Source organism: Panthera leo, chromosome B2 (genome assembly GCF_018350215.1).
Source record: "Panthera leo isolate Ple1 chromosome B2, P.leo_Ple1_pat1.1, whole genome shotgun sequence".
NCBI classification, from domain to species: domain Eukaryota; kingdom Metazoa; phylum Chordata; class Mammalia; order Carnivora; family Felidae; genus Panthera; species Panthera leo.
The window spans coordinates 95,523,850-95,536,666 of NC_056683.1; the positions used below are offsets into that span (position 1 = coordinate 95,523,850).

Sequence of the window (12,817 nt, forward strand, 5' to 3'; positions counted from 1 at the left end):
TGTGAAGTTTATGGCATTAGAAAGAGATACTTTTGAAGAGGGTGCTTACGGTATTTCCCCCTCCCCCCTTATCCACAGGGGATACTTTCCAAGACCCCTGGTGGATGCCTGAAACCTTGGATAGTACCAGACCCTATATAAACTATGTCTTTTTCCTATGTATATATGATAAAGTTTAACTTGTAAATTATAATTTATATGATTTATACATATAATTTATAATATAAATATAAATTATAATTTGTAAATTAGGCACAGTAACTAATTTAACTAATATTAACAGTAACTAATAATAAAGTAGAACAAGTATAATAATCTACTGCAACAAAGGTTATGTGAGTGTGGTCTCTCTCTCAAAATATCTTATTGTACTATGATCGCCCTTCTGGTGACAAGGCACAATGAGGCATTGCCTGTGTGATGAATGAGATGAAGTGAGATGAGTGACATAGGTGGCACTGTGACACAGTATGTCAGGAGGAGGATCATTGTCGTAGATCCTGGGTCTGGAGTTCTTTCTTGTACAGCAAGAAAGCAGAACGCAGGATTAAAAATGCAAGAGAGGCTAATGTCTGGGAGAAGACAAGAGCCCTGAGTGTGGGTCCTTACTCCGTTTTTATTAGGATCAGAAGGCTTACAAACATGGTGATGGACGTGCACAAAGAAACAATGAAATCGTGAACATTAACTCGTGGGCTGGAGGGAAAGGGGGTTTGAAGATATGCCGTGTTGGGGGTTTGGGTCAATACCAAACAAAATCCTGGCCGTGGTTGGGCAGAAGGTTGTTGACAGCACTGTGAGGCCCCACCTCTGTTTACCTAAACTGGCCTAAGGGACCAGAAAGACAGAACCTGCTACCTCAGGGTCAACAAGGCGCCTTTCTTTTGCTAATTAGCTCCTCTCAGCGACTTCACCCCACAGCAGTCTATAGCCCTATTTACCTGTTTACCTAATTTGGTCCTGCCTTCCTGTAAAGCAGCTTTCTGCTATTGTATTAAGTTAGGGGGCATTTCCACCCTGAATACCTAATCTTGTTTACCTCATCTTGGATGTTTTCATCCTGAGATTTCCTATTCCTATACCTTTGTCCTATACTGGGGGCTTTTGCCCCGTTTACCTAATCTTGTGTACTCAAACTTGGGTGTGTTCATCCTATGGCTTTCTAATTCTTTATGCCTTGTTAACCCATCAGTGCACGCTCAGGGAATTCCTAAGCTTATTCCCCACAGATCATCTGCTTCTAAAACCTCGATTGACAGCGGGTAACTGTGCAAAGTGAAAATGCAGATAACGAGGGACTATTTACTGCACTAGGTTCTTTAAGCTCTGGTTTGGTGATAAAATCAGCAACATTTCCTTAAAATTACAGTTCGTTTGGTGCATTTGAGCATCTTTCGCTGCACTTTCAAAAAAGCTGTCCTAGGGGCACCTGGGTGGTCAGTCGATTAAGTGTCTGACTTGGACTCAGGTCATGATCTCATGGTTTGTGAGTTCAAGCCATGCATTGGGCTCTGTACTGACAGTGCAGGATCCCTGCTTGGGATTCATTCATTCATATTCTGTCTCTCTGTCTCTCTGTCTCTCTTGCATTCTGTGCCCCTCCACCACTCTCTTTCAAAATATATAAAAACTTAAAAAATAAATGCAAAAAAAGCTGTTCTATATTCATGGAAAATATTCTCCTGACTTTCCCGCTGCTGATTTTAACCCCTACCCTGTTTGTTATTTCTGTGTAATACCTTTTCCTGTGGCTTATTTTTAGTGAGTTTTTGGTTACTTACAACAACTGTTTATTATAAAAGTATAACAACTCCCCTCAGACCCGTCCTTTGGGCTATTTTAAATTCTATCTGCAGTTCACCTAATTATTTCAAGAGGCCTGCAGAGCCTGTTGTGAACTTGTGTGAACTCAACAGTTTTGTAAGCCATGGGTTGCAAAATCAAACGCCTCCAGGGGCCAGGCAGCAACTAGACATGAGTGAGGGTGGCTGGGAGTTGAGCTGAGTTGAGTGGTAGAGACAGACAAACCAGGCTCAAGTCCTGGCTAGAGGAAAAGCCCAGTGGAGAATTAGTAAGTGCACAAGGTGAGGGTTGCTGCCTGTGAGAATTTGCGTCCAGACATGTCAGGTCTTAGGACTGCCTTTTTTTTTTTTTTTTTTTTTCATTTTCCAAGATTCTTGATCTTTATTTTATTTATTTTTTTAACTTTTTAAAAATGTTTTATTTATTTTCGAGAGAGAGACAGAGTGTAAGCGGGGGAGGGGCAGAGAGCGAGGGAGACACAGAATCCAAAGCAGGCTCCAGGCTCTGAACTGTTAGCACAGAGCCCAATGCAGGGCTTGAACCCACAAACTGAGATCATGACCTGAGCCGAAGTCAGATGCTCAACTGACTGAGCCACCCAGGTGCCCCGATCTTTTTTTGTTTGTTTGTTTGTTTGTTTATTTATTTTGAGAAAAGGGAGAGAATCCCAAGCGGGGGCCCAATCTCATAAACTGTGAGACCTTGACCTGAGCTGAAATCAGGAGTCAGATGCTTTAGCCAACCAAACCACCCAGGCGCCCCAGGACTGCTTTTTAAGAGAAATGAGAAATATCTATTTTTATGAGACATTTTCTGAATTACAAACAAACAAACACAGCTTATTAGTATAACAAAAACATAACCTAACTCGCAAATTCAGCTTATAGACCACCTCTGCTCTACACTGTCTTCCTCATTCTTCATCTGCATGGTTGGTGACATCAGAACTGTCGCAACAAAAATTAAACCAGATGCACTCACACTGGGAGGTTCCATGGCTTACCATAAACTACCGTGGGTAATATATGGTAATCTATCAATGAAAAACCGGTTTTCTTACTGTATTATTTTTCTTTTCAGGGTGGACGTAAAGTCGAATTCCCTACAGATCCAAAGGTAAAAATATATGTATTTTACATTTTATTCCCATTCCATCTCTATGAAGGTGATGCTTGTGTGGTTTTACACATCCGCCTCCATAAACATAACCGCAGCTAAAGGAAGTTGTCCCAGCTTACATGCCATCCCTCAGCCTAGAGCACTTACACTGGCTAACAGTACGTGTAGCCATGGCTTAAAAGGTTGATTGTTGTGTTAAGTTTATAATTTGTGTTTGTGTTTACTAGTTGTGGGGCCTGCTGCAGCTTGCCAGTTACTCAGGAATAAACTTTGTTTTCAAGACAAGTTCTCCCCTTCTGCTACTCTAACATGCTCTTTCTGCTATTTCTACTTTGCACATTTATGACACATTTATATTTCTTGTTTTTTTTTTTTTCTAAGTAGCCTCCATGCCCACTGTGGGGCTTGAACTCATGATCTTGAGATCAGATGTCGCATGCTGTACAGACTGAGTCAGCCAGGCACCCCTGTTTCATTTTTAAAGCAACATGGGATCCTTAGTTTGGCCTAAGCGAAATTCTAAATATCAGTTCTAGACATTGAACAAAAACCAATTTTTTAAGCCAATTATTTATTAACTGTCTTTTGAACCTTGTCTTTGGGCTGCACCACATCAGGATAAAAATTTAGGGCTGTCTGGGTGGCTCAGTCAGTTAAATGTTTGACTTCAGCTCAGATCATGATCTCCTGGTTGATGAGTTCAAGTTCCACGTCGGCTCTGTGCTGACAGCTCAGAGACTGGAGCCTGCTTTGGATGCTATGTCTCCCTCTCTCTGCCAGTCCCCTGCTCATGCTCTTTCTCTCTCTTTCAAAAATAAATAAACATTAAAAACATAGTTTTAAAATTACAAGATACTGTTATTTAGTTTAAAAAATATGATCAGAACATTTTGTGTTCTAGGGCTTAGTGATATTAAATGACTGAACGTTCAGTTTAGCTGTTGAAACCTTTAACCTTTATTATACTTACCGGTATATCTTCTATTATAGGTAGTTATTTATGAAAAGCCTTTCTTTGAAGGAAAATGTATGGAACTAGAAACAGAGATGTGCAGGTTTATGGCGGAAGCAGGTGAAACAGAAGGAACAACCGATGACAGTTTGCCATTTATGTCAGTGGGGTCGATGAAGGTTCTGAGAGGAATGTAAGTAGATGGGAGTAACCTGAGGAGTTTCTTTTTTATCGTTTTAGTGAGTAATATACATGCTCCACCCCCAACCATTACAGATAGTGTGGTAGAGTGAACTTCAGACATGTTCTTCTCAGTCCACTCTGACCTGGAGTTGACACAGCAGATCGAGGTGGTGGTTTGGGGTCAGTCAGCTGAACGAGGCTGATAAATTGGCCCAGATTGATCAAATCTACATCTTATTAATATTATTCTCCAAACTGTTGAACTGTTAGTTTGCTTTCTATTTTTTATGATATTTTGCAGTTTATGTATCTTACATATTTCCTTTAGAAGTGTATACTTAAAAGTCTTGTACATAGCCAAAAATATATAATATTTTAATTATGCTTTGATGAAAGTTTAGCCAGTTTTTTTGCTGAAGTTCTTTGGAGTCTTCTTATTAAACACACACACACACACACACACTCCCTACACTCCTTTACAGAACATTGATGTATGTTTCTTAGGTTATTCTTTAGGAGGCCATTCTATTAGTCACTTAAATTTTAGAGGAGAATTCCAATTGTCATAATGCATGAGTCTATGTCTAGCTTCATAACTGTTAGTATTTGTGAATGAAACTGATATATACATGGGAAAAATTTCAACACTGACGAAGATTACTGCTCCTTCGTGTTTTTTCTCTTGCAGTTGGGTTGCTTATGAGAAGCCTGGATTTACAGGTCATCAGTATTTGCTCGAAGAAGGAGAGTACAAGGACTGGAAAGATTGGGGAGGTTACAATGGAGAACTTCAGTCATTACGACCTATATTAGGTGTAAGTTAAATAAAAGCTAATGGCTAATACTTGATCTTTTTTGAATATGAATGGCTAACCTTTGAATTTTGATTTTTTTTTCATAATAGGATTTTTCAAATGCTCACATGATCATGTACAGTGAAAAAAACTTTGGATCCAAAGGTTCCAGTATTGACGTATTAGGAATTGTTGCTAACTTAAAGGAGACCGGATATGGATTGAAGACCCAGTCTATTAATGTACTGAGTGGAGTGTAAGTGAAATAACCCAACCGGGGTTTTAACCATTTTTACTTTGCGTCGTATTAAACTAATAGCGTCTCTGACAGAGACAGAGCGTCTCTGACAGAGTAGGCACTCAGGAAATAAACATATCAACGACTGAACATTAAGTCAGTCATTTAATGTGTACTGCCACAATACTTTCATAACTGCTTTTTAACATCTTTCCCATATAATCTTTTTTTCATGTGTCATGTAACATTGCAGTAGACTTTTGGGTTTCAGGATAGAAATTCACCGGTCCACTTCTCTTACCATTCTGCATGGAAAGATTCCCTGGATTTCTTATGATGGGAATCAAATAAAAAATAATCTTAACACTAGAAACCTGAGGTTGGGATAAAGTCCCATTCGATTTTCCTACAGTCCTTGTAGGGGAGGAAAAATTTTATTCTACCCATCGAGATTCTTCTGTTAATTAAATTGACACAAGACAGATTAACAGGAGAAAAAAATCACCAAAGTTTAATTACATGTTCAGGGAGGCCCAATAATGAAACAGAGGCCCAAAGAAATGACCGAGGCAGGTGAGTTTTAAATATTTTAGAAAGACAATACATTTGTGAGGAATTGGCAGGATAAAACTTGTTTGGGAGCTTTAATTAGTATGGAATTGTAAACAGAATTCGTCTAATGTAGTAAATTGATAAAAAGTAACAAGGTTTGTTTATAGAGTCTTCTCAGCTCTAAAGTCCCTATCTCGGGGCGCCTGGGTGGCGCAGTCGGTTAAGCGTCCGACTTCAGCCAGGTCACGATCTCGCGGTCCGTGAGTTTGAGCCCCGCGTCAGGCTCTGGGCTGATGGCTCGGAGCCTGGAGCCTGTTTCCGATTCTGTGTCTCCCTCTCTCTCTGCCCCTCCCCCGTTCATGCTCTGTCTCTCTCTGTCCCAAAAATAAATAAATAAATAAATAAATAAATAAATAAATAAATAAATAAATAAATAAAAAAGTTGAAAAAAAAAATAAAAAAATAAAGTCCCTATCTCTGGTGATGAAGGCATGTCTCTACCTCCTGGTACAGGGAGGACACCTTTCACATGGGAGATTTATTATTATTTATTATTTATTATCTCTGCTTTCAGGGAGACAGAGGGTCTGAGTGTCTTTATTGCACAGGCTTTACTTTGAAATAATACTGATTATGCCATTGTGGCAGATTTTAGGGTGGCCTGCCCTGAGCACCTATATCTACACCTGCACCGTTTCGTTTCTTCACTATTATTTTGACCTAAAAATAATTGTTTCAGCATACCTGGAGTTAGCAATTGAATGCTTTATTAACGTAAGCTTTTATTGAAAGATGGTCAGAAAAGACTCTTGGGGATGCATATGACTGCAAGCCAAACTAAATTGGTATAAGTGATAAAAATGGAATTTATTGGCCTACATAACTTAAAAGTCCTGGAAAGGGGGTATGGGTGGCTTAGTCGGTTAAGCGTCTGACTCTTGATCTCGGCTTTTGTCATGGTCTCAGGATTGTGCGATGGAGCCCTGCATTGGGCTCAGAGTGGAGCATGGATCCTGCTTGGGATTCTCTCTCAATTTCTCTCTCTCTCTGCCCCTTCCCCACTTGTGTTCTTCCTCCTGCCCCGCTCCCCTTAAAATAAATAAACTTAAAAAAAAAAAAAAAAGTCCTGGACAAGATTTTGCCTCATTCATGGCTGGATATAGGGTTTAGACACTGGCATTAGAACTTGCTCTCTGTCTCTTGACTAGGCTTTTTTTCTGTGCTGGCTTCATTTTAGGCAGACCACTTCCATCTGGTACATTAGCTACTTATTGTTCTTCCATCTCACTGTATCCAGTGGAAAGGACTTCTCTTTCCCACAAAAGCTCCAGGTTTCGGTTTGATTCTGTAGGCTTGGGACATGTGTACGTGCCTGAGCCAATCACTGTAGTCAAGGAGATGATCGTGCCTATGTTATATGCCCAACTCTGGAGTAGTGTAGGGTCAGTCCCATAGAAGCCACTTTTATATGATCAGGGTGAGTTGTTCCCCAGGAACATCAGAAATAATGAGGACAGATACTGGATGGACAAAACAGGTGTCTATTAAAATAAGTTATACAATTATTCTTATGATCCAGGTTGATATCAGTTATAGTTGGGTATAAGTGAGAGTATTCTTAAATAATCATATGAATTTATTTGACATTGGTTCTGTTGAAAATGTTTGTTAGGTTTTTTGTTTTTAAATTTTATTTTAGAGCATATGCAAGCAGGTGTGAGGGGCAGAGAGAGAAAGAATCTTAAGCAGGCTCCACACTCTGCATGGAGCCCGATGCGAGGCTCAATCTCACGACCCTGTGATCATGACCTGAGCCCAAACCAAGAGTTGGACACTTGACCAACTGAGCCACCCAGGCACCCTGATGTTAGGTTTTTTTACGTCATGAGTAACCTAGGTTATTTGGATCATTCTAACCTCAACCCATTTGTATTTCATGGAGCCCTCCTGTAGTGTCCCTGGATATCTGAGATGTGTGTACAATGTAATATGCTTTACTGTTAGTCATGTTCACCAAATCCTTGTGTAGGTTGCTGCTTGTGGTGCCCTCTTGATAGGGTGATATCTGGGATTTCTGGGTCTTCCTTCTTAGCAGGAAGTGCCTTCTGTGTCCTGCTCTGGAACCCTAACATCTTACCATCTGCCATAGACCAAAGGTATTAGTCTTTGCCATAGACCAAAGTCTCTGCCATAGACCAAAGTCTCTGCCATAGACCATAGTCTCTGCCATAGACCAAAGGTATTATCTAGAGAACGGCAGTTCTCTGAGATAATGCTGTGGTTCTACAGTATTTTAGACTGCCTTTATTTAAAGCTAATTATTTAGAAGGAAAACAGTGACCAATTCAGTCTGGACAAATAGTTGTACATTTTGGTACTCACCAGGTGTGTTGGTTCCATTAGTCAGAGTCCAGTCATGCTTCCCAGCAGAGGAAGCAACAGGAAGCTGGCTAGAATTCTCTTTGGGCATTTATGTGCACGGTACTGTTAGCACAGGTAGAATTGTACCCAGAGCCAATCTTTTTTTTTTTTTTTTTTCTTTTTTTTAGCCCAGTCTTTGTTTGCTTGAAATTAGATTCCTTTATAAAATGTTGCTTTTATAAGTTTCTATTTTTAGTCATTTCTAGTTGTATTTCCTGGTTTAGTTGTTTTTTTTTTTTTTTTCCTTTTTTTTTTTTTAATAGCAGTTGAGTTGTGGTCTTGGGGGAAGTTGAAGGGAGGTGTGTACACATCACCACTTCCTTTCAAATTCTGTGGTTGTGGAAGGGCTGTGTGTACCAGGGCCAGCTGCTTCCTCACAGGTCATTTAGTTGGTTATCTGACAAATATTTGTTGAGGTCTGTTATGTGCAAAGCATTATATTATGTCCTCACAGAGGTCACAGCATTTGTATAAAACAATCATTGCTACAAAAGACCTAGGGATTAAGGGCTCTGGGAGTCTACTGAGCAGAGAGAGATTAATTTCCAGTGCGGACACAGGGAAGACTTTGGCCAGAGAGGTAGCATTGCAGCTGAGCCTTGTGAGGCAGGTAGGCTGAGGTGTGCCAACATGAGGGAGGAAGACTAGCCTATTCGTTTGTAATAGTTTCAAAGAAAAATGATTGTAATGACTTTATTCTTATTAGTAAATAAGCATTTTAGTTTGGTTCTTTATTTCTCAGTATGGAACTCAAAAGCTTTTCAGAAAAACTTTTTTGAGATTCTTGTTCTGGAAGTGTCTTGCAGGAGGTTCACTCTCACATGGGTAATAAAGTCCCTGGGAGGTAAATTCATTTTTAGCTCAGAAACAGAGACCAGCCTTCAGGAAGGGATGCTCATGAATCCGACCGTTGAGGTTTTGGGAACTGCATTCCGTTTCTTACTGAAACAGAAGAAACTCCCTTTCACCGCCCTGCTGATCAGCGTCAGGTTCTACACTGTGCTCTTGTTCACATGGGGGCAACTGGGCTCGTTGTTTTGAAACTGAGAACAAAATGAAATATTTCTAGAGTCCACCTGAAAAAATTAAAACTGCTGTTGCTTTAAATTCTTTTTCCTTTTCTCTTCCATGGAAGGGCTGGTTTGCCCCACTGCCCCTACGTTCTGAGCAGGGATTCCACTTCCACGAGGCTGGGACCTGCACGTGCTTGCAGCAGCCCCCCTCCCCGCCACCCCACCAACCTCATAAACAGAGAAGCGTTGATTCATGTGTACAGAATCTGTTTAAACAAGGACAGTAAGGAATTTTCTTCATAAGAGTCTCAAGTAGAAGTTATAGATCTACCAGAGAATCTCAGACCTGAGTTTTAGGGTTGTTTCTTTTTGTTTTTTTTTTTTTTTTTTTTTACGCTCATATGCATCAGTGATTCATCTGGGGCCGCATCTTGGAAGGAAAACAACACTGCTGTCAATTCAAGTAACGTCTTAATAAGTGGTTGGTTTGTTTCAGCCTCAGTGAATTAGGCTTATGTGGTGTTGGGTGTTTGCTTACAAGTGATTTGTTTTAGTTTTATCGGGAAATAGAGCATTCACACTTGGTTAAAAAAAAAACAAACAAAAACGTGCTGGATAAACCTACTTTCAAGGTTCACTCGGTTGTTCTTCCCCCCTATATTTGGTCTTTCCCCACTCACAGCCCTTTCCCTTCCAAACCTTGAGGTCAGTCAATCAAGCAAAAAGGCCTTTTAACCCTCTGTTCTTTAACTTGTTACAGAGCCCGCCAGAAATACTTTTTTTTGTGATACGGCTATGACCTCTTTTTCTTTCTTTTCTTTTTTTTTTTTTTTTTTTTTAAGTCCTGGGTTTTGTGAAATAGATTTTTCTTGCCGTGCACCTACTCCTCCCCACATAGCAGAATTCCATGTTCTTGCTTGGCTTTTGCTTCTCTTCATGAGGCAAAGGCCGTGTGAGCAGAAGCCACACACTCAGGTTCCCAGGAGCCATAGAACCTCACATGATGTCAGCCCTGGGATCCTGGCCAAGCCCTCTACTTACAAATGAGAATACGAACTTTCACAAAGGTTAAGTGAGCCCTTCAAAGTTATCTGAAAGTTAATGTCCCAACCATAGCTGGAACTAGGTCTCCTAATTCCTGACCTCACCATGTTAAAGAACAGGTTTTAAAAATTGCTAATGAGGTTCTGAAATGGAGTAGTGTTTTCTGAAATATGATGGGACTGGCCTTCCAGCAGTTACTCTGTTCATTTGGGCAGAAGTGTGTGTACAGACATTAGCTGTCATAAGCTACGTAACACTGGAGATTTTTACAGTGTTCTTTTTTTCTCCTTGATTGCTGTTCATTTCCTAGTAACGACTGTATCTGAGTTTTTGTATAAAGTCAAGCCCTTTTGGTAGTAAAATCATAATCTGTCATAATTATGAAGCATGTGGACTATTTTAAGTCTGGTGTAATGGAAGAGTAAATGAAAGGAAACTTAACAGGGCCGGTGGCAGCTTGGGTCATGAAGTGAAGAGAGCGTGGGGGGAGCCCCAGGAGATTCCATCATGGACTCAGTCATCCCTGGCCACTAACTGATTGTGTCACCTTCCCGTTCAAAACAAACACCAATAAGTAATTACGTGTGATACTTTTCCTCCTCACACGCCTAGCGTCATTTAGTTTCTGGCATATGATAAATGGCCAGTCAAGGTTTGTTGAAAGAATCAGGGAATTAACTTTTCTGTGTCTTTAGGTTTTCCTTTCTGTAAAATGGGAAAACCAGTACCTCCCTAGATTAAATGTGGTCATAGATGTGAAAGCATTTTGGAAAGTTGTGAGTATGTATACAAGCACCTAGGTATTATTCCTTTCATCTGTGAGCAGATCAGTAGGGCAGTGAATTAACTCAAGAGGTGCAGAATTATCTGTTGAATATAATGGAATTGAAAAAATTCCCTTCAGAGACTATCTTTGGCTAGGAAGTAGCATCAATAAGTTGGTTTTGTTATCCTGGTTTAATTATCCTGAGTGTGGATCACTTGAAAGGTGACAAAAGAAAACCTCCCAAAAGAGATTTTAGTGTTTCTGAGCATCTGTTCAGTTTTGCTTACTACATAGTCATGTCACATTGGAAATCCTGTTCCAAATAAAATTTTACTTAGCTGTATTTTTTTAAAGCCTCTCTTCTGTTACCTTTTTCCACTATGCTTTATTGTGTGATAGAGACATAGTTTCTTGTACTCTTTCTGGAAAACTATTAATGTCAAAAATAAAAAGAACTCTCACTTGCTTTTTAAGAGAACTTTACAGATATTTCTTGGAAGTCCAAGTTGTTTCCTTAGAATAGGATTAGAGGGGCGCCAGGGTGGCTCAGTTGTTTGAGTGTCAGACTTTGGCTCAGGTCATGATCTCACAGTTCATGAGTTCAAGCCCTGCATCAGGCTCCACACTATCAGAGTGGAGCCTATCTGATAGTGTGGAGCCTGCTTGGGATTCCATCATCTCTCTCTCTCTCTGCCCCTCCCCTGCTTGCTCACTCTCTCAAAATAAATAAATAATCTTTAAAAAAAAATTATTATTTATTTATTTTTTATTTTTTTAACTTTTTTTTTTGACGTTTATTTATTTTTGAGACAGAGAGAGACAGAGCATATGAACAGGGGAGGGTCAGAGAAAGAGGGAGACACAGAATCAGAAGCAGGCTCCAGGCTCTACGCTGTCAGCACAGAGCCCGATGGCGGGGCTTGAACCCACAAACTGTGAGATCGTGACCAGAGCCGAAGTCAGACACTCAACTGACTTGGCCACCCAGGCGCCCCAAGACATGAGCCATATTAATAAGAAAAGATAAGAGCAGAGTGGAACTGCCATATACCAAGAGTAAGCTTGGTGTGTGGAAGGGAGATTAAGACCAGTGAGATGACGGGCACAAGGGAGGAAAAAGCAAAAGAAGAATGGAAATGAGAGAGATAAGCAACAGCCAGATCAAGCAGAGCAGGGAGTATGGATTTTATTCTAAGAGTGACTGCAAATATTTAGAGTTTTTAACAGAAAATTACTTGTAGTTTCTCTCTTCAGCATTTCCATCTGTACATTCCACTACTATAGTACATGCTTCTATAATACATTTCTTCACTAACGTTACTTATCACTTATTTCCAACATGTCTTTTCTACTAAACTGTTAGCTCCTTAAGAGCAGGGACTGTATTGATTTATCCACCTTCTTGTATGCCCAGTTCATAGTGCAGTGCATAATATATGGCAGTGCTAAGTAAATGATTACTGAATGAACAAATGGGTATTTTATTTGTTCATAAACCTCTACTCCTGGTTGTAACCTTTCTATTAAATTCTGGTCTCATACTTGCAAATGGTACTGGCATTTTCAATTAACTGTCCAATTTTTTTTTTCCTCAAGTTCAACTACAAACTCATTATTTCATTCCAACTTCTCCATATTTATTGGTTAATATCAACTTCTTTCTAGTTTCCTCAGAAATGTTAGAGTACTGGGGCACCTGGGTGGCTCAGTCTGTTTAGGGTCCAACTTCAGCTCAGGTCATGATCTCTCAGCTCGTGGGTTCGACCTTGTTTTGGGCTCTGTGCTGACAGCTCAGAGCCTGGAGTCCGCTTCAGATTCTGTGTCTCTGTCTCTCTCTGCCCCTCCCCTGCTCATGCTCTGTCTCCGTCTCTCTCTGAAAAACAAATAAACACTGAAAAAAATTAGAAATTTTAGAATACTTTGATTCTTCTG

General features: G+C 40.1%; 1 protein-coding gene across 2 annotated transcripts in view; it reads left to right on the forward strand.

Moving 5' to 3' along the window:
* The window catches only part of CRYBG1 (crystallin beta-gamma domain containing 1), a 54,450-nt gene that overhangs the window by 24,832 nt on the left and 16,801 nt on the right, over positions 1-12,817 (forward strand). For both annotated transcript variants that reach the window (XR_006202740.1, XM_042939467.1), the window contains exons 8-11: positions 2,884-2,919; positions 3,913-4,067; positions 4,746-4,872; positions 4,962-5,107. Coding sequence is in view for 1 of the 2 variants with exons in the window: in XM_042939467.1 (XP_042795401.1) it covers positions 2,884-2,919; positions 3,913-4,067; positions 4,746-4,872; positions 4,962-5,107 (464 nt within the window). In the remaining variant the exon portion in view is untranslated. The remainder of the gene's footprint in view (positions 1-2,883; positions 2,920-3,912; positions 4,068-4,745; positions 4,873-4,961; positions 5,108-12,817) is intronic.